The sequence below is a fragment of the Stenella coeruleoalba genome (genome assembly GCF_951394435.1).
Source record: "Stenella coeruleoalba genome assembly, chromosome: 5".
In the NCBI taxonomy this organism is placed as follows: domain Eukaryota; kingdom Metazoa; phylum Chordata; class Mammalia; order Artiodactyla; family Delphinidae; genus Stenella; species Stenella coeruleoalba.
Genome location: NC_137150.1, coordinates 140,488,789 through 140,513,765, shown reverse-complemented (window position 1 = coordinate 140,513,765; position 24,977 = coordinate 140,488,789). Strand labels below are relative to the sequence as shown.

At 52.1% G+C, this 24,977-nt stretch overlaps 2 protein-coding genes and 1 pseudogene across 3 annotated transcripts; all 3 read right to left on the bottom strand.

The window, feature by feature from the left end:
* Window positions 1-3,151: 3,151 nt before the first annotated feature.
* On the bottom strand, window positions 3,152-4,227 carry LOC307186430 (uncharacterized protein; the record flags this gene model as incomplete). The annotated part of the gene is made up of 2 exons (XM_079921470.1): window positions 3,152-3,674; window positions 4,223-4,227. The coding sequence occupies 2 exons, from the start codon at window positions 4,225-4,227 to the stop codon at window positions 3,152-3,154; spliced, it is 528 nt and encodes a 175-aa protein (XP_079777596.1).
* A 4,631-nt stretch (window positions 4,228-8,858) lies between these two features.
* On the bottom strand, window positions 8,859-9,168 carry LOC307186504 (non-histone chromosomal protein HMG-14-like; the record flags this gene model as incomplete). Its single annotated transcript, XM_079921670.1, has 1 exon — window positions 8,859-9,168. The coding sequence occupies exon 1, from the start codon at window positions 9,165-9,167 to the stop codon at window positions 8,859-8,861; it is 309 nt and encodes a 102-aa protein (XP_079777796.1). The 5' UTR covers window position 9,168.
* Window positions 9,169-11,997: 2,829 nt separating this feature from the next.
* LOC307186429 lies at window positions 11,998-12,517 on the bottom strand (annotated as a pseudogene). The gene has a single exon. The product of its transcript is annotated as an uncharacterized misc_RNA (transcript).
* Window positions 12,518-24,977: the final 12,460 nt, after the last annotated feature.

The window sequence follows — 24,977 nt, the reverse complement described above, 5'->3', positions numbered from 1 at the left end:
TTCCTTAACTTGAGATGTCTGATTTTCTTTAATTAACAGTAATCTTTTGATGTTCCAACTACCTGGTCTTTGCTGCAAAAACTCCTACATATCCTGGCTCCCCCCTCGCCTCTTCGGAGCTGTCGCTCAGCGTGGTCTGAGATGCGGCGTCCCAGGCTTGAAGTATGCGGCATGTCCACCAAATAAAACATAATTCTCGACTTTCAAGTTGTGCATTTTTTCCAGTCAACTCTGTTAGACTTATGTAATGTATATACTATGAGCATTTACACAAGTGTGAAATCCTGAGCTGTAAACAGTGGTTAACTGATACCTATTCTATTCAATTTATTCTGATTGTCTTAAAAAAAGACATTTAAAGCGCTGTTTTTTTCAGATCAGAATGCAAACAGGGCTCACATAGAACATGTGGGTGTTGCTTCAGTCCCTTCTGATTGACAGCAATTCCTACAGCGTGTGTTTGTTAAAGAAATTCAGTTATTTGTCCTGAAGAGTTTTCCACATTCTGGATTAGGTTGTTTGTGTCTTTAGATGTTCTTTAAAAGAATCCTCCATCTCCTGTATTTCTTGTAGAATGGGAGACCTGTGGGTAGGCTGAAATGCAGGTTCAACTCCTTTGGCGAGGGTACTTCACAGGAGTTGTGTGCTTCCAAGTGTATGACATCAAAAGGCAGATGATGTCTGGGTGCCTCGGTTTGGGGGCTGCTGTCATCCCCGGGATGGCTGCTGTCAGTCTGTTCCCCGCCAGCCTTTCAGCTCGGTTTCAGCAGCCACTGAGAATCTGGGCTTTGATCTATCATGTCACTGGGCATTGCAAGGTGGCGGTTATCTAAGTTTATCACCCCTTCTACATTTATAACCTGGAATTCTTCTATAAAGAACTTTCCTTCCACACCTATTTGGTTACCCTAAAATACTCTTTTTCCAGGAAAGTCCAGATACATGATGTATTCTGTCCTTCTAATCAATTTTCAGAATAATTTTTGGTGTCCTAGTAACCTCTATAGGTCTCTAATTATATACATACATGCTTATAAACGTATATATATACTCATATATTTTTATGTATATATTTATATGCATAAAATCTTGTGTATTTTATGCACTTAAGTATTTTTATATAATTGGTGTGTTTCACTCTACAGCAGGAGTTATTCTTTTGGAGGATGAAATTACTCCTTCTTCAGTGCACATCAGTGGAAGCCCCTTCAGGTTGGCTCCTGTGTCCTGTTGTATAATCTCAGTAGTCTTGGAGAGCTTCCTTACTTGGGGGCTCAAGTTGTCCCAGACTCGTTAAGCTCATTTCCTGCCCCAGTAGCCTACCTTTCTTTCAGGGAGCACCTGGTCCTTTTTAGTGGGAAATGAGATTTAGCAACCACATGTGAGATCCTGGGGCACTCATTGCTACAGGGCTGCCATTGCTTCCAGATCCTTTGCTGAAGACAGAGGTGCCCAGATGTTAGGTTTATTAGGGAGCTCTCTCAGGATCAACATCTGTGGAGGGGAGGGTCTTTTGGAGCTGTCCTGAGCTGGGGCGCCAGCCCAGGTTTTTGTTATCCTGGACCAGTTATTAGATGTGAGTTTCCCTGAAAAGGCAGTCTGACCATGGTCAAGACTATAGCCTTCAGCTGAAGCAACTCCCAGAAAGTGATAAGCGATATGGAGCAACTGCCTTCTAATTTTCCTAATTCTCTCTTCAGCTGTGTCTAATATTTTGTTTAACTGAGTTTTTAATTTCCATGACTTGACTTTTTATTTCTAGAAGTTCTATTTGTTTCTCCTGAAGTCTGTTTCTTTCTCCTATTTTAATAGACTATCACTCTGCTTTCATAATTCTCTCTTTTATTTCTTTAAATAAAAGTAAATAATTAAAACAAAATGTGTTTCCTCTTATGGTCACCATGCTGTACATTGCATCCCCAGGACTTATATGTTTTATAACTGGACGTTCTTACCTTTTGATCCCCTTTACCCATTTTGCCCACCCGTCTCCCCACCTCTGACAATCACCAATCTCTTCTCTGTATCTATGAGTTTTGTTTTTGCCTTAGATTCCACATAGAAGTGAGATCATACAGTATTTGTCTTTCTTTGTCTCACTTAGTTCACTATTCATAGTTATTCTAAACTTTCATTCTGACAACTCCAACATCTGGGTCATTTTCAGTCTAGTTGTGTTGATTGCTTTGTCTGTTGACAATGGATTGATTTTTCCCTGCTTTTTTGTATATCTGTTAATTTTGTTGAATAACAGATATGTGTTAATTTAAATGGACATAAACAATGTTTCCTTCTGGGAATGGGTATGTTTTGTCTCTTCTGTCAGGTCGTCAGTGTGAGGGGAGGGTTGAATCTACTTGCTTTGACCTTGGATTGGGTTTTATTATTATTTGAGGACCTTCAGGGTATCAGCAACTTCAGATTCCTTGTGGGGACCTGTGCCTCCTGCTTAGGATAAGCGTTGGGGAGCAGAGTGATTTCACTCTGTCCTATATTTTCAGCTGTCCTACATGCCTGGCACACAGAAGGGCCCTCTGCACGCATCTGCCTTTCCCTGGTGGAGAACGATGTTGCTCAGGCATCTGTGCTGGCCAGGCTGGAGCCAGGGGGCAGGGAAGGGTCTCTGGTCCCGGCCCAGGGTCAGCCTTGGCAGGCCCTGTGTGCCTGGGGCTTGGGGATGAGGCTTTCTCGGACTTCTGCCTCTTCTCCCTGGGATGGCTGGACCCCCTTTTGTGTGTGTGGTGGGTTTGTGTGAATGTTTCCAGCCCTCCCTGTATAGACATCCTTTAGGCACCAGGTGGGACCCTGGACCCAGGCCTGTTTCCCGTGCCCCACTCGGGGTGGGGGAAATCCTTCCCCATCCACAATGTGAGTCTCGAGTGGTGGACGTGAGGACACACCTTCCCCCACCCTCCACCCACCAAGGACCTTCAGCTGAGCCATCGGGAAGAGGGCTCTTTGAGGAGGGTCTTCCGTGCTTGCGATTTGGATATACTTTCAGGAAGGAAGCTTCAAAAATATGTGAAGCTAAAACAGGGGGACAGGCTGCATTGAGAAGGCACGGTTTATTTGGCTCACGTGGGGCGTGGTTTCCTGCTGGAGACAGAGGAGGACCCTGGGGACCAGGGCTTCCCAGGGGGCATGCGCCAGCTCACAGAAGGGCCCAGATCATCCTGCCTCCTCCTCGCCCGAGTTCAGAGGGTTGGCCGAGCGTGCCTGTCGTCTGCCACGTGCAGAACCTGGAGGCCCACCGAGCACTCGTGCCGGGAGGGGTACAGGTGTGGCCCCGTCTGCGCTGGGAGCAGCTGGGAGAAGCCTCGTGATCAGAGGCCGGAAGGGATGCTACGGGGGCGGGTCTGCAGAGCAGGGTGGGGCGGGAGGGCTGGCGGCGCACAGAGGAATGGCAGGAGGAGGCCACGCTCACGGGCTTGTAGCTCACGGGTACACACACGGCAGGCTTGCGGCTCACGGGCGCGTATACAACTGGCTTGCAGCTCACGGGCATGCCGGTCGCCTGGCAGGGGCTGGACGTGCAGCAGGACGGCTGGCAGGAGCTGGGCACGCGACAGGCAGCCTGGCAGCCTGAGGGGCAGCTGGTGTGGCACACGGTGGCGTGGGGCTGGGCTGGTGTCGGGAGGAGGGTGGTGATGTCTGCAGGCTGCCGCCCCGGGGGCCTTTATACCCGGGCTGTGGGCGTCCTAGCGACACAGAAGCACAGCTGTTGACTTCCTCGTGGCTGCTGTCATCGTGCTTCCCCAGCATCTTATTATCCTGGGACGCGCTTCCCTGTGCTGTTCTCCACCATAAATTAGTTTGGCTTTGAGGCCAGTTCCTCCTTCTGCAAACAGGATGTTCTGGTTTGCCTTCCCGCGGGGTTCGTGGTGTTTCTCCAGGCCATCTCTGTGCACAGAGCACCCCAGGATCCACTCAGAGTGCAGCACCCTTTTATCTCATGCCGTCAATGAAGACTTTGAGGTCGTCATGTATTTTGAGTTTTTATTTCACACAGGAAAACTTTGAAGCAGGAGTCTGCAAACTGCTGTCTGCGAGACAAGTCTGTCCTGCTGCTTGCGTGTGAATGAAGTTCTCTGGGGCACAGACACGTCCGTGCGTTTACTGTCTCTAAGGCTGCTTTTCCCCGACAGCGCTGAGTCGTTGTGAGTGAGACGGTGTGGCTGCAAAGCCTCTGCCCTTTACAGAAAGTTTGCCAGCTCTGCCTTACGTCATCGTACAAGAACTGATTTGTTCATGCAACAGATTATGCTCTGGGCAGGCAACAGAGACGTCCGGCCTCACGAGCTTTCCAGGGCGGTGAATAAATGGAAAATGAATGCATGGAATCATTCCAGGGGGCGCTGAGGCCTGGACAGGAAAGCAGGTTCAGCAGACAGAGAGAAGTGGGTGCTGGTGGGTGGTCTGGGGGCCTCGGGGAGGCGGTGATGCTGAACTGGCACTGGGTGCAGTGAAGGGTCAGGGACGGTGCTCCAGGCTGTGGCAGTCAAGGGGCTGTGAGGACCCTGCTGCAGAAACCGGCGTGTTCCAGGAGCAGCAAGAGGTGCTAGGGAACGGGTGCAGAGGGACTGGCTCAGATCATGGATGGAAGACGAAAGATTCGGTGAGTTGAAGACACATCAGTAGAAAGAATCCAATCTGAAGAAGAGGCACAAAGAGTTAAGAAAAATGAAGAGGGCCTATGAGACCATATCAGAAGGGCTAACACACAAGGAATTTCAACCCAAGAAGGAGAAGAGAATGACATTGAAACCTAAGAATATTTTGAGGAAATACTGGACAAAATCCCCAAATCTGATTTTAAAATATTCCAGTTTACAGATCCAAGAATCTCAGACCACCCCTAAGGTCCCAGAACCGTTAGGCACAATGGAAAGACCATGGATTCCAGAGTGAGGCTGGGCAGCCTCAATGCCTGCTTCTCCGTTTGCAGCGGTGAGAATGTGCACACGTCCTGGGATCCTTCCAGATCTTCCTGATTGAACATCTGTGCAGAGCCTGCCCTTGAATGGTGGCAGGATTGATAATTGATCAGTTACGAGAGAGTCCACGTAAAATGCTTAGCTCAGCTCTGGCACAAAGCTGGAATCCTGCCGTTACGATCATGGCCATAACGTGGGCACAGCCCCCAGTGAGGCGCCCGACCCTGAGGGAGAACCTTCTGGATCACTGAGTTTCCAAATCGCAAGGGGGGATGCTGGTGCGGTGAGTGTGACTCTGCTTCTGTGGACAAAGGACAGGGTGTTAACCTGGGGAGGGCCTTGAAAATCATGAAGTGGGGCCCCTGTCCCCAACTGACGGCCTTTCCCCATCCAACCCAGGCTCCGATTCCAGAAATCACAGGGCCACTGGGTCACCGTCAGCCTCCAGCTGAGAAGGAGCTTCCTGAACTGAGTCACTGCCACTGGAAACCCCAGGAAGAGACCCGAGTGGGGGACGAGGAGGAAAGACAACAGGCCGCCACGAAGAAGACACCCGGGTGCCTCGTGGCCAGGACGCCACAGCCCGGGTATGAAGGCTGCCCCAGGGAAGGAGCCTCCGGACCAGCCCTATCCTCTGCCCTGACCGCACCCAGCCCCACGCCACCGTGTGCCACGCCAGCTGCTCTGAGGCCTGCCAGCTGGCCTCCTGTGTGCCCAGCGTCTGCCATCCTTCTTGCCATGTGCCTGTGAGCCACGAGCCTGCTGTGTGTGTGCCTGTGAGCTGCAAGCCCGTTGTGTGTGTGGCCCCCTCCTGCCCTGCCCTGGGTGCCCGAGCGTGGGAAGGCGGCCTCTCGGCCGAGGGGCAAGCTCCCAGCGCTCAGCCCGAGGGACCCCACTCCGTCCCCCGAACTTACGAGATCAGTCCTCACCCTGCTCTGCGTGGATTGAGGGCAAGTCACTTACTTCCTGCACTGACCCCTTTTAGGTGAAAAGCTCTTCTGCTCAGCAGCTGATACGTGGTGCCCCGCGTCCCCCCACCCCGAGTCTAAATGGAAACGAGATGTTCCACTGGCAAGCAGGGCTCCTCTGCCTCCTGATGGGTGGGAAAGAGCCTCGAGGGGACCTTCCGTGGTCCCCCAGAGATGCCCACGGCCCGACCCCAAGACTGTGATGCGTCCCCTCACACGGCAAAGAGATTTTGCCGACGAGAGTAAAGTAAGGGTCTTGCGATGGGGGATGGTCCTGAGTCATCCGGGGGGGACTTGGGAGAGGGGCTGGGGAGACTCGGCCACAGAAGGGGAGGCCGCGGGAAGAGGGAAGCCAGACGCTAGGTCACGAGCTGAGGACGTGGTGCCTCTGGCTGAAAGACACGAGGATCAGACTCTGCCCGGAGCCTGCGGCGAGAAGCTGGCAGCCCACATCGTGACTGTGGCCCGTGAGACTCGCTCCGGATTTGGTGTCCAGAGCTGTGGGGTGACACTGTGCGTTGTCTCAGCCACGTGTCCCTGGCGCTTGTTAGGGCAGCCGCAGGACAGTCCAGCTTCTTGACGACACAGCCTCGGACTTCCACCCTCCCTCCGCGGTCCTGCCAGCTGCACCATCAGGGCCGTGGGCAGAGGTGGGGGGACGAAGGGAAGGAGGGGAGCCAGCTCCCCTCGCCCTGCTGTGTGGTCTTGGAGCCATTCTTCCTCGGGGGCCCTTCCTGCTGGGCGATAGGACCCTCAGCCCCCAGCGGGGGAGGAAGCCCCGCCAGCGGGTCCTTGCCCTCCTCTGGCGCTCGCTGTAGCTGATGATGTCTCTGCCCAGGTCTGTCCCGCTCCAGGCTCTCTCCCCCGGCCAGAGCTGGCCCTGTCCTCTCTCCCACGTGTGGGGACTCTCAGGCCACCCTGCCCCTGAGCGTCCAGCGCAGATTCTGGGCACCTTGGCAGCGGGCAGTGGTGGGCCTCCCTGCAGGGGACTCTGCCACGCCCCTGGTGACCCCTGGGAGCCCCTCCTTTGCCTGCAGAGGACAGTCCCTCCTCCTCAGGAGGGTGAGGGGACACGGCACATCTTTCTCCAGGGATGGCTCTTGACCCCGGCAGGCGCGGGCCTGGACCCGTGACACATAGACCCCCTCCTGGCTTCTCCACCCTGTCTAGGGGGCTGGAGTTGGGGAGGGGCTGGGGTAATGTCCAGGGATGCAAAGTACACAGACTGGGTACTGTCTTTTTTTATTGTTTTTTCTTTCATAATTTAAATTTTGCTGGTTGTTTTGAGGCTCAGCACACAGACATTTCAATTTGTAGACAATTCTTAACGTATGTACCAAAAATCTAAAACATCATGTCGTTGTGATTCTTTTCTGAACAGTTATTCCAGTGACTTTCCAGCTCGAAATCGGGAGGCAATGTTCCTTGACGGGATATCAAGTACCAATAGCTTCAAATATTGATATGCTGTGACATCGCAAGTCCCACTATTTCACAATTTATTTTTTATTTTTTTATTTTTGTTAGTTTCTGCTTTATAACAAAGTGAATCAGTTATACATATACACATGTTCCCATATCTCTTGCATCTCCCTCCCACCCTCCCTATCCCACCCCTCCACGGGGTCACAAAGCACCGAGCTGATCTCCCTGTGCTATGCAGCTGTTTCCCACTAGCTATCTACCTTACGTTTGGTCCACTAATTCACAGTTTAATATCACATACACTACATACTCAAATTGTCAATCGTTCACAGCACATTAACAAAGTTACTAGAAGAACTGGACTGCCACGACCGAAGTTGTTACAGAGTGCACAAAACTCTGCCCAGGAGAGCCAAGATCAAGGGATGAGTGGTTTGCTTTAGGAAACAATTCTACCAGAAACAACGTGAGAAGAGAGGTAATTTAAAGTGTTCAAGACATTAAATGCGCAACTGACTCCAAACTGCCACGTAGCATGCTTTGTATTATAGGATATAAAAGCTACCCCCCATCTGTGGAATGTTAAGCTGACACCCAAGACAGTCAAAGCCTCCCATATTCAATATCCCACTATTTTCTCATTGTACCAAAAAATAAACAGCAAGTGGTTTCACCCCTTAAAAAAAGACATTCACCTTCCTTCCGCGCCGACAGTGCTCTCTCAGACGTGGTGAGCATTCCTAAAACCCACCGGCCCCACAAAGAGACACAGTACAAGGGCAAGGATTCTCTGTGTGCCCAGGGACAGCGGCGTCCTGACAGAAGCAGAGTGGCTATGGTGGGCAGACTGAGCCGATTTTCCGGAAAAAGGCTGAAACTACAAAGAAGATTGTGCTGAGGCTTGAATGCGTTGAGCCCAACTGCAGATAAGAGAACGCTGGCTCTTCAGAGGTGCAGGCATTTTGAACTGGGACGAGATAAGAAGAGAAAGGGCCAAGGGATCCAGTTCTCAGCTTCATATTTTGTTTTATTATGAAGACAATAAAAACTTGAGACTGTTTACTTCATTTAGCTTCAATTTTTTTTTTTTTTTTTTTGCAGTACACGGGCCTCTCACTGCTGTGGCCTCTCCCGTTTCGGCGCACAGGCTCCGGACGCGCAGGCTCAGCGGCCATGGCTCACGGGCCCAGCCGCTCCGCGGCATGTGGGATCTTCCCGGACCAGAGCACGAACCCATGTCCCCTGCATCGGCAGGCAGACTCTCAACCACTGCACCACCAGGGAAGCCCTCAATTGGTTTTTTTGGAAGGGAAATAAACTAGTGCCATCCATACAATTCTCCTTGGGAAACTAAAAAAAAAAAAGCATTTACTCTTAAAAAAAGTGGGATGAGGTAGGATTCCCTCCTTTTTAAGAAATGTTTCTAGAGCTACTAAAAAACTTGCACTTACAAAATAGTTGATAAAAATATTCCTCTGGATTGTACAAGAAGGGAGACAGGGACCACTGATAGGATGGGGTGTGTGTGATATTAACCAGACTCGGCTTCTTTCTCTCCTCCTTCATCAGAGGGCAGGCTGTCCTCGTTTTTAGTTTCTCCGTTTTCTGCAGGTAAGTCTCCTTTAGTCTCTTGGTTAGCCACTTCAGCCTGTTTTCCCTTTGCTCCCCTTTTCCCTTTTGTTTGCACTTTTTTTGGCTGAAGATATGTTCTTTCCAGCCACTTTTTTGACTTCGTTTCCACTTTTGCAGGAGGCGTTTTAGCTGACAGCCCCGCCGATCTCCTCTCGGGCTCCTGCTTCACCACTGCCTCAGGGGAGCTGACCTTCCTCGTGGGCATCATGGCTGCAGGGCCAGCGCGTGCCGGGTGCCTGCGGGCTGTGGTGCAGGGGGAGCCTCTGCAAAGCTGGGCTGCCTGGCCGCTGCCAGGGTACTGTCTTAAACAGCACACATGTATGGTCTCCCGGTGTGGAGGCCAGAATTGGAGATCAGGGTGTGGGCAGGGCTGGTCCCTTCCCAGGGCAGCGAGGGAGAATCCATCCCCTCTTCCGGCTCCTGGCGTTTGTTTGCTGGCGTCTCTGGGGTTCCTCAGCTCGTACAGGCATCACCCCGATCTCTGCCTTCACCCTCACAACATCTTCCCTCTGCTCTCGCCTCTGTGTCCAGAGTTTCCTTTTTTTTTTTTGATAAAGACACCGCCATATGTCTTTGGATTAGGGCGCACCCCACTGGCCTCATTTTAACATGATCACATCTGTAAGGACATCATTTCCAACTAAGGTCACATTCAGAGGTATTGGGAGTTAGGACTTCAACATATCTTTGTGGGGGGACACAATTCAACCCACCAGAGGGGCAGCTCAAAGCTGCAAGACGAGTCCAGCCCCTCCTTCGTGAACCCGCGTGGCCGCGCCGCCGTTCCCCTTGTCCTGTGACATCTGACCTCTTGTTCCTGAGGAACCAGGAGAGTCCAATTTGAGAATCCCGCCTCACTTGACACCTGACGAGCTCACTGTGCACAGAGGCCCCACTCGTGTCCGGAATCACGGCGATTATGGGAGGAAGGTGCAGGCCTGCATGTGGGATGGCCCAGAAAGTGCCAGCTCAGCCTCCGTGGTGTGAACGCGGGCCCCTCAGGAGCAAGGACACTGGGGCCATCCTGGGGAGGGCGTTGAGGGGATGCCCAGAGAAGGCACCATCCCCAAGAAGCTCTTGCCACAGTAGGGTGCCGGCGGGGAGCTCTTTGGGAACGAAGAAATAGTCCAAGGAGTGCCTTCAGGGCATCCTTCCTGTTGGAAGGCCCATATCTAGAAACTTCCATCACTGTGATGTCACATGATCATGAGGGTGTGAAGTGCAGAAGGAATTCTTAGAGCACCCACTTCTCCAGCACTTTCTCACCAGGCTTGCTTTCAAACCAAACCTCCCTGCCAGGCCTGTTTATTTTCACCTGTATCCAAGCCAGGCCATTTTATGTCACCTCCTGGCCTTTCCGACACCCTCCCGGACACCCCCAGGCTGTCCACCAGGCAGGGGAGAAAGGCTTCGCGGGTTGCTCCTGTTTCATGGGATGCCTTTGAGGGTGGTGACTGTCCGTGTCTTAGTCACGTGGGTGATAGATGTGTCACGGTGACGGAGGAGCTCTCCTGAGTTCTGGACGCTCTCAGAGGATTTAGAATTGTTGTTTTGTTACAAACATGTTCTAAACAAGCTCTCCAAAGAAGAGACCTGGATGTCTCTAACCGATTCTCTCCTTGCGGGCCTGCGCTGTGGCCTGACCGGCGTGGACACCCGCAGCGCCAGCAGTCAGCCTGTTTTCTGCTTGGTGTCACTTGGTGCACGTGCGGCCGCGTGTCCTGCTCGTGTTGTCCATGGCGACACTGCTGTCCTGTCAGGAACCCCGAAGACGCCCTGCTCATCCTTCTGATGGACGATTTAGTGTCCCTGTGGGTTGTGGGTTCTGGTTTCCACGTGTGTCGACATCCCTGTACTTCACTTTTCTTGGGTTGGGGTGAAGTGGAACCTTCTCTATGTCTTTTAACTCTTTGTGCTTTGCAGAGTCCATCAGGGCCTTTGTCCATTGTCCATAAGGAGATGGTTATATTTTCTTAAAACTTGAATGAACAGGTAAAGGGTACAGGTCTTGAATAAACTGGGGCAAGAGATTTAAGAGCTGAGGCAGGTTTGCAATCTGGCCATTTCCTGTTTAAAGATCCTCTTCGGGTTTTGCTCTGTCCCCTCTTCCCTGGATGGAGCTGAGCTGGGGTGGGGGTGGAGCCCCTTGGGAGGTGCCTTCAATTCCTGGTCCCGCCTGCCTGGCCTCCACTGTTCTGCTCCTACGGACCCCATCAGCCTGCTCGTGACTGGGGGATAAGTAGGGTGCTGGATGCTGACATCATCAGTCTGACTGCTGCCCGTTTGACTCTAGAGCTAGTGGTCCACTGAGACTGCAGGCTCATCCTCCCCGCTGTCTTGAGGGTTTGTTCACAAGGTGTCTTTTTTGCTCTGTGCCTTCTCACTCAGGCCTTGAAATCTTGAGTAGAATGAGTGATGTCTGAACCGACCCTGCACCGCCCTCGGGGCCCACAGGAACTCGTACGCAGACCAGCATGCAGGCAGGCCTCCTCTGGGTGGGCACCTCCCTCCAACGGTGCTAGTCCTGGACTCTCAGATCCCGACCCAACAAGGTTTCTGCAGCTCCCCACGTACATTTAACCTGCACAGGCAGGGGGGTGGGCATGGGAGGAGCCCAGGGCCCGCTCAGGGTCCGAACCTTCTGCCCCCATGCCCGTCTCCCTTGCCGGCTTTGGGGAGGGTGGGCCCTGGGGTAGGAAGGGACACAGAGCGTGCAGATGACACCCGCTTTCAGATCCTGTGGTCTTTCAGCTGCTTGAACTCGGATTTGAGACTCTGTCTTTGAGGAGGACACAGTGTTTTATTGATGATAGCAGCTAACCTTTGTCACATGGGATTCAAGCTGCCAACCCGCAGAGGAGGCGCCCAGGGCCCGCAGTCCACCCTGGTCGAGGGGTCTGTGGGATGGACGGCAGGTTCAAATCCCTCTGGGCAACCACTGAGTGTCAAGCGATGGGGAGAGGGGAGGTCCTGGTGCCAGCAGAGGGGCAGGGGCTCCCGAGAGACAGCAGCTTGTGGGGCGCAGACGATCCAGCCGGTCAGCAGAAGGACGTGCCCGAGGCGGGGACGCAGCAGGCAGGGCAGCAGGTGGGGCGGCAGAGCAGGGACACGGAGGAGGAGGGTCTGCGGCAGGACGAGGGGCAGGGGGTGGGCTGGCAGCACGAGGGGGCTGAGCAGGGGGCGGCCTCACAGCACACGAGCTCGCAGCACGCAGGTGTGCAGCAGACAGGTGTGCAGCAGACGGGCACACGGCAGGCCTGCTGGCAGGGGGAGCAGGTGCAGCGGGGGGCTGGCAGCTAGACTGCCGGCGGCACGAGGCCGTGCAGGGGCCGGTGCAGGCTGGTTGGCAGCAGGGTCTGGACACACAGCTCACTGGGGCGCAGACGAGGGTCAGGCAGGGGGCCGGGGCGCAGCCACTGGGGGCGCGGCAGGGGGGCTCGCAGCAGCTCTCTGGGCAGTCGTCCACCTGCCAGCAGGAGCCGGTGCAGGAACCGGGCAGGCAGAGCCGCTGCCGTAGCTCTGGGCGCTGGAGCACACGGACAGGGTGGACGCGGCCATGGTGGGGCAGGGGGGCTGAAGGAGGGTGTGAGTGTGTGTGAGGTGCTGGGGATATCTGCTTTTAACCCCCCCACCCCAGGGTGTGCGCGTGGCCCCAGCAGAAGGCTCCCACGCCTGCCCTTCCTTGTTGATGTTTGGAGCTGTTGCACGAGCCCCTCATCAGGGCTGCTGCCGTTTTCTACAATCAGCTTCTACTCAGTAAACTTGTGAGTATGTTGCAAGAATCTGTTTTCTCAGCTGTTCTTTGGCTCCAGAAAGCTTGTAGGGAGTATACGACGCAAGTTTCTGCTGAGTGGCTGTCTCCGTTCTTCAGTCACATCCAGGTATGGGCTGGGCGTGAGATAAACTCCCAGCCACTGGCAGCCCCTCCCTCACACCAGCTGTGCCCGTGTGAGAACACAACAGGGAAAGATGCCCAGCACTACTGCAGCCCAAACTGTGAAGCACCTAAGAGGAATGTTAGGAAATTAAGTTGTGAACGAAATAGTAAACTTTACCGAAGAACACACACATCCTGTGTCCCCTGGGACCCGAGAGAGTTGTGGGCAGGAAACTGGAGACTGTGGAATCCCCACTCTCCCTGGATGGATCCGTCGCTGATGTGATTTCAATCAGAACCCAAAAGGAACCTTTTTGGTACAAAGTGAAGATATTGAACCACCAGAAAACACTTGCAATATAAAATTTTAAAGTCTTTACAAATAAAACAGAAGTAGATTTGATGGTTATATGATAATGCTGTGTGAAACTTTTGAGGAACTGCTATTTTCCGTAGCAGCTGTACCAGTTTACATTTTCTACTGGTAATGTACAAGGATTCCAATTTCTTCACATGCTCCTTGATATTTCTTTTCTGTTTGTTTGTTTGTTATTCGTTTGTTTTAAATTATAGCCACCCTAGTGGGCATGAAGTGGCATCTCCCTAATGACCAGGGACACTGGGCTTCCTTTCTTGTGCCTGTTGGTATATCCTCTTTCGACAAATGTCCGTGAAAGTGCTTTGCCCATTTTAAATTGGATTGTTTGTCTTTCTGTTGTTGAGTTATAGGAGTTTTTAATGTATTCTGGTTACTAGGCCCTTATCAGAATTATGATTTGCAAATATTTCCCCTCAGTCTATGGGCCGTCTTTTCACTCTCTTGGTAGTGTCGTTTGATACATAGACTTTTTATTATTAGTATTTTGAAAATTTATTTATTTATGGGGTTGACCAAAAAGTTTGTTCAGGTTTTTCTGTAAGATGGTATAGCACAGCCCGTATGAACTTTTTGGCCAGCCCGATATTTTTTGGCTGTGCCCCGCGGCAGGTGAGGTGTTAGTTCCCTGAACAGGGCTCGAACCCACACCCCCTGCATTGGAAGCATGGAGTCCTAACCACTGGACCGCCAGGGAAGTCTCATAGACTTTTTAAGTTTTATGAAATCCATAAGTTGAATGCTCGGTTAAGCTGCCCCAGCAAACACAGCACATCTGTCACAGCAGCTGCAACTGGGGCTACTCCCTGGTTGAGCCTGCAGCTGTCCACTGTCATTTCCCAGGACCCAACTGGTTTTTGCAGGCTCTCGACCGGCGAATGGAGATATTCCAAGAACCGCCCCCACATCCTTTAGTCTTTAAAGCAGCACTAATTTCTGCCACTGCTCCCAGGTTGCAATGCTGATTTTGAATCCCTATCCTGACTTGGGGTGGGGGAGGAAAGCAGTTTCAGAAGCTCACCTTTCTTAATATGATAATTCCTTCCAAAGCCTGGAAATGAATGTTGGAGTTGTTTTAAACACTGAGGACATCCATTCCAATTATACCTCCAGGGACACAGGAGTGGCCAATGGGTTGGTTTGTGGGCCCAGTGGACCCGCTCTGAGCTGGATGTTGCCAGGACTCCACTAAGGACCTCCCTTCCCCCTCTCTCATGTCGACGGCCCATAATGATGTTTCAGGAGTGAACTCTGCGCTCAACCATCCTTCCCCTTCCCCAGTATTGCTGCATGAGCAAATGCTGGTGCGGGGGAAGGACTGGGATAATTATTACTACGTGCACTTGTCTTGATCGAAAGATTCTTCTTTCTGGGGTGGGAGCATTGACATCAAGGAAATTGGGAAACACTGCAAATCACGACCTTTTTTTGGAAGGCTAGTTTCCCAACATATCACTCGCCTACTCTTCAAAAACCTGTAAAAACAAACCAAAATACCCCCCGCCCCCCAAATAACAGAAATCTAAGCTGGTTGGTCAGGAAGGGGAGGACAACGACCCCAGTAGCAAGTTTGGTCCCTCTCCCAGCTCCTGGATCTGAGCCAGTCCTCAGACAGGCACACCTTGATCATGTCCGGTACAAAGTTACCAGTAGTTTAACAACCAGCTTGCGACATTCCTGAATATTTACTACTTGCCTCTTGCAATGTGGTACAAGTCAGCTCCAGGCGGCTCCAGCGTGATTGCCGCCACTAAGCTAATTGGCTGCCCATCACATTCCCCATGGGAATCTGTGTTCTAAGAACCACCTTCAATAACTCCCCGCAAGGTGCCTTCACAGAGGTCTGGCTTTCATTCCAGTCCCTTCCACCTGTTTTTTTAATTCCCCCTATGGGTAATGGTTTATTGAGTTTTGATTTATTTTTCCATTTAAAAAAAATGTAACTAAAAATCTGTTTGTTTATTCTCCTTTCTTACAAAAAGGTAGCATGTTATACACCCTGGTCTGCACTTTGATTTTTCCCTTACTGATACCTCCTGGAGAGCACACTGTAGCAGGTTTCAAGACCTTCCTTACTCCCCTTTACAGCTGCATAGCACTCCATATATGAAAGTAACACCGTTTATTGCTGGAGAATTGCTTTTCCTCCTGTATTTTGCTATTCTGAGTAACACCGCAATGAATAGATATCATTACTAATTTTGCCAGTGTATCTTTGGGATACCTTTCTAGCATTTTATTGTTTATCACTGGATCAACATGAAATTTCGCTAGACCCTGTCAAACTGCCCTCTGTATTGGGTAGTTCCGTTGTGCACTCCCACGAGTAGTGTGTGAGAATGCCTATTTTGTACAATTTTGCCAACCGCATGTGTCATCAAGCTTTCGACTTTTTGTCATTCCGATAGCTAGGAAATAGTATCTTTTGTGGTTTTGAAAATATTACCTTTCTCTTAATATGAGTTTGAGCATCTTTTTCAAGGTCATTTGCATTTCATTTTCTGTGAGCTGCTGTTCATATCTCCAGCCCGTTTAAAATATCGATGTCTTGGTGTTTTTCTTCCCTGATTTTTGGCAGCTCTGATATTAGTGATATAGCACGTGTTCTGTGGTACAAGTTGTAAATATTTTTTCTGACTTGTTTTTTGTCTTATACTTTCCTTATGGTATTATTTTATCACTCTACCATCTATCTATTTATCTTCTATGTATCTATCTATCATCTATCTATATCTTTCTATTTTAATGTAGAACAAAGGGAAAAAAAGGTAGTTGGAAAATTCCACAGCTCACTGATGGTCCTGTTTTTCCCATTTTAATTCAAGTTTCTTTACTGTGTAATCAAATCCTTTGCTCAGCAGTTGGCTGTAGCAAAAAAAAGTGAAAAAAATTGCTCATTGAAAGGATAAGTGATTTATTCAGAGTCAGAGAGCCTGTTTCTAGCCCCCAGTAGTGTCGCCTTAGAGACCTCCGTCATCTTCACCTGTACAAGGGGAATGATGCCTTTGGGCCGACCCCGCTGGAGCCGTGCCCAGGTGCTCTCCAGCCCCATTCCCCACACCTGCGAACCTCCTGGCTTCCTTGTGGGTTTGCTTGGAACAGTCGTCATCCGCAGGTCTCCTTGGAGGATTGCCTAAGGAGCCACTTTGCCACACATCTTAGTGAGTCCGCAGTGCCTGGGGATTTGTACCCACCCAGGCTCCCAGGTCAGGTTGACAGGGGCGCACCCAGCTTCTTTCTCTGAGATGTGTCGTACGCTCAGTGCCCCTGTGAGATCAGGCTGGGGCTTGACCTTCTTCTGGCCCCTGAGCTGGTTGTCCCAGACCTTTACCAGGCTCTCCTGGGAGTACTTCCGGAGTACACGACGTGTGCTCCTGGGGAAACTGCGTCACCTGTGGGGCGTGATGGGCGAGATGTGATAGTGTGTGAAGACCCCAGGCACAGGTGAGTGGTCATCCTCACCATCACACCTGAGCTGCAGTCAGTCTGACTGGCTCCCCGGCACCCGCTGCCCCTGCCTATGCCCGCCCCACCCTGACCCCACCCTGACCTTCTCCCTATGCCTTTGCTCCGAGGATTTTCCATGATGTCACTTCCTGGCCTCTCCTTGCAGCTAGAGCGTCACTCTTCAGGGCCCAAATAACATCACCTTCTTTTCAAATCCTTCCTCGATCTGACTCAGCACCCGCTGGAACTTCTCCCCTCTGAACTCCCATGGTGTGTGTCACCTATACCAAACTGCATAGTTCGTACTTACTGTGTCAGTTTTTAAATTTATTTCAGGTATATATATGATGGTACACATTAAGTCAAGATAAATAACTATACTTCCTTGACTCAAGGCCACATTTTAACATCTCTGAAATGGGGAGACATCTTCCAAATGATGGCATATCATAGTTTATTTGGTAGCCGTTATTTTTGCTTAGATGTACATAAAATAATGGAGCATCTTACGTGGATGACATCTTGAGAAAATATGGCCTGTCTAGGATGTGTGTGTGTGTGTGTGTGTGTGTGTGTTCTTTAGTACTTTGCCTCAAATGGGCCCACTGTGAACATCAAACACTTTGTGCTATGAAATTATCTGAAAGCCCCAAGCTAAATGAAGATAACTAAATTATTATAGCCTTATAGATCTCTTTTTGAGTTTCAAAAGCAAAAAAAAAGAGCCTTTTCTTCAAAGCCAAATGCATGCCCTTATTTCAAATAAAAAAGGAATAGCTCAATGGAACAAGCGTTGAGCACCTGCTGTATGCAATCCCCATGTCTGGAGCCAGAGATACAAAACTAACAGCCTGGCCCTGGCTTCCCTGGGCTCACCTGGATCAGGGTGGGAGAGTCAGTGTCATTTCTGTTGTTGGAGAGGTGTAAGTCCCTCTCTCCTCTCTCCTCCATCTCTGGCCCCCAGGTGTCCTGAGAGCCGTCAGGTTTTTCTGCAGGAGTAATAGAAACACGAATCCTATTGGTGACACATATGAGGGGTGGATGGGCAGGGCTCTCATTGCTGAATTTGAGATGCCAGTGTGGGGGGGCGGGAAGGACAGAGCAGGGGATCCAGCAAAGGTGTCTGCGGTTCCCCCTGAAGCCCCAGAGCCCTGCCTTACAGAACTGACGCGGCTTGGATTTCTCTGGGCATCTGGCCCTCTAGGACGCTGGGAGCAGCCCTTCCTGAAGGATGCAGTGGGCGGGGGTGGGGTGAGGGGGGGTTGGGGCTTCACCATGTGACCTGAGACCTGCGTCCTGCTGTGCGGTCAGTTCTCAGAATGCAGCTGGGTGGGTCTGTCCGTGGCTGCAGCTGCGTATTTGCAGAGCAAGGGCCACGGGATCGCTCTGATTTCTCAGGACTCTCGCTGAGCAAGTAGGGTCAGAGGCTTCACGCGACCTCCCTCAGGGGCCCCGAGCCTTCTGGGATCCCAGGCAGGGCATTCTTTCCTGTGTGCAGGCTGGTACCCGAACAGACCCAGCAGACACGGGAGCAAGAGTAATTCACCTGGAATGTAAATATTTGGGGTCAGGGTGCTGAGGTCGTACAAACACCCATGATACTTGCTGTGCATTCTTGTCAAACAGGAAGAAAACCAAAACACTTCTCTGATAAAAACAGTTCTGTTTTATGTGGAAACACCTCCCCACCCACACCTCTGACAGTACGTGGTTATCTTACCAGAGTCAGAGAAGGTTTTCCAATGAAATCTCTCTCTGCCCTTTCCGCCTCCATCTACTGGGCATCTTGCCAGCCTCAGCCAGGCGCAGAGAAGGATGGATCAGGAAGGAGCCCTAATGTATAGTAAAAACAAGAGAAAATCAATCAACCAACGAAAACTGAGGCCCAGAGAAGCAGAGTTTCTTTCTGCCTCTGTGTTGCTCGACTCAATAGCAGATCCCACAGGACTCCAAGACCACCCCAGGGCACACAGTCACCGTGTAGGGCTCTGGGGACAGGCAGAATGTGGCCACGTGGCCTCAGTAGTGGACCTTTATCCAGGAAGCCTGTCCGTGGTTGCCTGCTGTGTCTTTATCAGCAGCAATAAACCTGTGACTGGCCAGAATGCCCTCCTGACTTCAACGCAGGTCAATGCTGATCACATTAGCCTCCTATATAAACTCAGGTACATTCTAAGAGCATTCACCTGGAAATAACACGCTCCCCACAAATAACCCAGGTTTAATAATGCTTTTGTCTCACATTAGAAGAAGTCACATGCTAGGCCCTGCATTTCTGCAGTGGCCCAACAATGCCATCAGGGACACTGGCTCTTTCTGTCTCTGCTCTACCACCCTTTATGTTGGCTTTCAGTCCCAGATCATTGCCTCACGATTGCAAGATGGCTGCTGCAGCTCCAGGCATTGCATCTATGGTTCAAGGAGGAGGAAGGAATGGGAGAAGGAAGGGTGGTCCCTGTTTCAGAGAAGGAAAACTTCCTCAGAGGCCCCAGCAGATTTCTGTCTATGTCTATTCACCAGAACTGTCATGTGGCCATCCTTAGCTTCAAGTGAGCCTGAAAAGGCGAGTACTCTTAGCTGGGCATGTTACCTGCCTGGGCATAATGGGGGCCCTGTTGGTTAGGATGTGGGGAAATGGATATTGGGTTGGCAGCGAATGGTGCCTGCCCCAGTGGGTAAGTGAGGAAACTGGAATCTCTGCCCGGTGGTGAGGTCTGTGCTTTAAGAAGAAGTAAATTCTGTGTGGGGAAGGGCTGGCATGCACCACTGGACTCTGTTTTCTTTGGGTTTTGCAAAAATTATAGGATCTTACTGCTAAACTCCCGCACTCTTCAGGGAGTGTTCAGAGAATTTTAGCCTTAAAGAAATGACGTTGTCAGATGCTGATGTATTTTGGCAAAATGAGATTCTGTCTGGGCCAACTGGAGAATTCCAGGGAACCAAGAGATACAGGAGAGCATGGAGCTCCTTGAGGCCAAAGGAAGAGATGGGGCGTCTTCAGCGTGGGAGCTTGCCCGGATGAGGAAGAGGGTCCCAGGGCTGGTCGCGGCCCCCCAGGGTCCCCATCCCACAGTCCCAGGTCCCACACTGCTTAACCCTGCTCTGCACTGTTTTCAGGCCAGGCACTCTGGCTTTGACCACGGTCACGGGGGAAACCACACCTCTCACAGTGACATCATTCTGGATCCAACTTCCCTGACTCACTTTTACCCCTGAAGCGTAAACCTGAATCCCAGGTTGTTGAAAACGCACAACCCATAATGGCAAATATTGACACAGCCCTGAGGATGTGCCGGCACCGTGCTGGGAGCTCACACCGGCCACAGGGGGCTGGGTCACAACCTCCCTGCACCCTGGAGGAAACTGGGGCTCTCGCTCATCCTGGCAGCCACCCGACTCCCCGGGCCACACCTGCACACGTGCCCCCAGACAGGCCCTGCGCGCAGCCAGGCTCCCGCCCAGGACGGTGGTCTACGTCTGCCGGTGTCCGGCAGCTGCCCCTGTGTAATTTTGTGGGTTCTCCTGCTGGACACCCCTTTAATTCCTGCTCCTGTGGGGAGTGTGGCCCCTGAGTCACCCAGCACACGGCGCACGCAGGACACAGTCCACCAGCTTCCACGTTTCAGCCCCGCGGGACCCGGAGATGGGGATTATCTGCCTGGCACGCCTGTAAGGAGATCGCCGCTCGGACAGGCCTGGGACACAGGGTCTTTGTCCCAGGGTTATTGACCGGAGGGAGGGAGGCTAGGCCCTGAACTCAGGCTCTGGGGGCAGCAGGCGACCCAGGATGTCGCTAAGTCGAGCAAACAGAACCCAGAACGTGAAAAGCACTCTGGAGAGAAGGACGGCGCCATTCTTCTGTGTCTGAATCCGGTCAGCCCGGGCTCAGCTTTTGGTCCCCTGCGGGGCGGGGGCTCGGAAAGGCTGCTGGTGACTGGGCAGTGTCTCCCGGCGGTGGTCCAGGACCCCGCCATCTCCGGCCCAGGTCCGCCTGCGGTGAGCACCCCTGGGCCCAGGCGCCAGTCCCCTCCTGCCTCTGGGACCTCAACCCGCCTGCCCTGCTTCTAAGGTGCCGGCCCAGAGCCTCACAGCCCTGCCTCTATCTCCCCAGGCTCTAGCTTCTGGGTCCTCCACCCTCTCTGAGGGCCTGTGTTCAAAATCCAAGCCTGGCCCATTCCCTGGAAATAAGGGACCCCCTTCCCCCAAGGTATGAGGCTGTGGCGGGTGCTGGGGCCTCTGATACAGAGGCACTTGAGGTCACGTGGAAATGCTGCTTTCGGCTGCAGAATCGGTTGTCACAGGGTGGACACTGGGTGTCTGAGTCTCTCACAGGCAGATGGGTGACCCTCTCGGGGTGTGCGCCCTGGGGTCCGACCGCAGCCCTGCTTTCCTCCCTGTCCTGCTGTCTTCACTCCCTTCTATGGCTCTGATTTTATGTTCGAATGCTATGGATGTCTGTAACCCCTGGAACAAGATGGGTCAGTAATAGAGGCAGAGCTGTGTGGCCTGCCGAGGCGAAGCCAGGCACGCGCCCACAGTGCCAGGCCGAGTAGGTCACGGCAGCCTCTCCCTTGCCCAGAAAGTACACACAGGCCGCTGGCCCTCCAGTAACCTGCCCAGCGCAGCTCTTTGTTTGGGCGGTTTGGTGACGTGTGCTGGTTCTCCAATGGAGCGTCCTCTGTTCACCATCATAAATGCAGAGGGAGAGACAGAGACAGAGAGATGGGAGAGAGACAGGAGAGAGAGAGAGAGAGAGACAGGGAGAGACATACAGAGAGAAAGAAAGAAAGAGAGAAAGGGAGAGTATTCTTCCTGTGGACCAGGCACTGCTCCAGCCTCGTTGGTCACCCTCTTTTGGGGCCACCTCCTCATCCTGTCCATCCTGCCCAGAACCCACTGTAGGCTGGGCGGCATTGTTCCCTGATGATTCCAGACGTGGGATTCTAGCTTCCCAAGGACAGTGACTCCGCGGGTGGGACATAGGATGCTCCTTGACTCCTGAGCAGGTGCACAGCTGTGCTGGGAGTGGGAAAAGCTCTGCCCTTCGACGTCAGGAGGCCTGGGTGACTCCTCTTAGAGTGACACGTGAGGTCTGGCTTTGATCTAAAACACGTGTGCAGAATAACTCGATGACCACCTTCTCAGAAGGGCCTGGGGTAAACCCTGCTCACAGGCTGTGGAGGAAGCCGTCTCAGTGGTGCCGTTCGGCCCGCAGCTCCCCTGATTCATCCAAGAGGCAGAGCGCGCTTGCACCACCGGCTCCATCGTTCTGTCCTTCCCAGGTGTGTTGTGTCTGGTTGCACCTGGGTGACTCACTGGGCAAGAAGCCATTCGGGAAGGGAGGGAACTGGGTCGTCGTCAGCGCAGCAGGGAGACAGAGCTGTTGGGAGCCCACTGCACAGGTAAAGAAACCGAGGCCAGCCTCCTCTCCTGCCTTTTCTCCGACCTGTCCAGGGGCCCCTCCACTCCATCCTTCTCATGGCTGCTGCCCTCCGCCTGGCCCCGAAGGAGGATGCCCCTGACTACTTATCCCCTTCCACACCCCTCTCAGGTGGCTGGGCTCCTGGCCTCAATCGATTACCCTCCTCGAAGGCTGGCATCTGTTCCCAAAGCCCAGACAGCTTGCAGGTCTACTGAAGGGGAATCCAGAGACCCCAGCACCTTTGGAGGCAAACCCATGGGGTCCTGAGTTGTTGGAATGGATTTCCCAGGTGGTCAGAGACAGGACAGCGCCACCTCTGGCACAAGGAAGGAAAGTCAAAAGCCATTGACCTGGCCCCCCCGGAATTCAACACCGAGTTTGTTGGGTTTTGTGAGGGTGAATCGTCCTGACGGGGGAAGTCGTGACCCAGCATTGTATCTGCAATCGTTTCCTCAGGAAAAAGCAGAGTGGGCTGGCTGTCACTCCAGACCCATCCCTGTAACCCCCAACCCTGATTGCTTTCACTTCCGCTGCAGCTGTCCCTGGAGGGACCGTCTGTGAACAGATGCAATGGACGTGACGTTGGCCTCTGTCCATTGATTCTGCAAACCATGTGCCAGGCCTTGTTCCTGGACGAGACAGCGGCAGTGAATTTGGGGCACGGAGTCCCTGCCGGCTCCAGCCACCACTCCAGGGGACCTCAGGACAGCAGACGTGTCTCAACACGTTTTTTAGAAAAAAGAATTAGTGACTCTTTACAGTAAGGCGTGAACAGATTTTTAAAGTTTTGAGTACTACAGGAACATAAGCTATTAAAATGTATATACGGTAGACATTTTCTCTAAAGGAAAGGAAATTGCAAAGAGTACTTTTATCATTTTCATCATAAAGTTAGACGACTTGGGGGGATGGCAGGGTTCTAGGCTGCGTGCTCGTCTCCTGCAAGGGGAACTAGGGTGGCACACGCACCTGTGCTGCTTAGACGGTTCTGGTCTCATTTTCTCTCCCTCTTTTACAGGCAACCTTGGTTCGCTTTGTGTGAGTTGAATGCAGAGGAGATGCCCCGCCACCCCCATCCTAGGTGGTCACCAGGAAACCCACCAGGGCAGTGGAGTTCTGCCTGGTGATTGGGGGTTTCTGTGTCTGCTGAAAAGTCCAAATCTGCTGCCCGGGCCAGCATCTCTCCTGAGGCCCCAGTCTGTTCCCAGGTATCACGGCGGATACCCCGTATCCAGATTGGGGTTCCACGTCCCCTTTCCTATCATTGTAGTGAATGGAGCACCACCTGCTCCAGGCGAAACCTCAGTGCCATCCTCGACTCCTCTGTCTCTCACGCCTGCGACGAATCAACCTTCAAACCCTCCTGCTTCTCCTTCCAGACCCCCAAATCCTTCTTCTCTTCTCCCTTCCTCCCGCCCCAGCCCTGATCCAAGTCCCCAGCTCTTCTTCTTGATGAATTAAAAAAAAAAATGTATTGAAGTAAGTTGATTTACAACGTTGTGTGAATTTCTTCTGTACGGCAAGGTGACTCAGGTATACACACATATATATTCTTTGTCACATTCTTTCCATTAAGGTTTGCCACAGAATACTGAATATCGTTTCCACTGCTCTACGGTAGGAGCTTGTTGTTTATCCATCCTATACACAGTAGGTTGCCTCTGTTAATCCCAAACTTCCATTCCTTCCCTCCCCTCCCCACTCACCCCCTTGGCAACCCCAAGTCTGTTCTCTCTCCGATAAACTATCTGTCTCTTCCCTAACCCGACCCTGACTCTTCCCATCCAGTTTCTCGGCTGCAGTGACCGAGGTCTCATAAAACACGCTGCAGCTTAATCCTTGCGCGGCATCCAGGTGCTTTGGGATAATGTGAAGATTCCAGATTGGAACCTTTCTGCTCCTTTTGCAAAGCTCATCTTCGTAAGATGTGGTGTTCAGAAAATACCAGCCGGATGACTGATGAAAAGTAAAAAGGAAAAAGCTGCTTAATCCTTTATGAGTTCTCTGTACGCAGGCTGAATTATATAGCACATAGGGAAAGCTGCTGAAAATCCCCTCTCCTCTCTCGGTAGCTGGGCAAAGGCTCTTGCCTGACTCCCCTCACCCTCGCCCAGCCGCAGCCCTGCTCCCAATGCGAGCAGCTCTGGCGTTTTTCTAAGCCTTTCCTCACAGCTCACCATGCCATGGATTCCAGAAGCCAAGCAAAGGGCAGGTCGTTAGCCAACATCCTTGGGAAAGAGTCTTATTGATCACCTCCTGCATCTTCTCCTGGAGGTCTGCAATCTGCCCTTTGGATTACAAATCAAGGTCCAAGGAGTCTGAGGGAAGTCGATTATAAGACAATTGTGTGGATAACTCAGCCAAGGCCAGAACTAATTTAAGAAGAAATTGGGGAATCTTTAGCTCAATGATAAAAAGTCACCAGGATTTGGACTCTATCACTCACCAGCCATTGGCCTTTGGACAGCATATTTACTGTCTCTAAGCCTCAACCTTCTCATCCATAAAATGGGATGGTGGCGGGGCCCATCCCAGCCCCATCAGTTTATTGGGCAAATTCGCTGTGATAAACTTAACACAGTACTTAGGACGGTGAGTCCTTTGTTCAGGAGGCTCGGCCTCTGCATGACCCGTGCTGCTCACCTGGGCAGGAGCAGGTGTAGAGAGAACACCGCAGACACACATCACCTCTCCCCACAGACCACCTGGGGGCCGGGGGGTGGTGGGTGCTGTGAAAGCGTGAACTCTGGGGATCCGAGCCCGTCGGGAAATCAGGGAGAGCTTCACCAAGGAACGAGGGCTTTGAGGCCAGAGCTGAGGTTGATTCAGTGGGTGTCAACGAGGCAAAGAGTAGGGAAGAGTGTCCAGGTGGCGCGTGCAGGATTCCCTAGGCTGG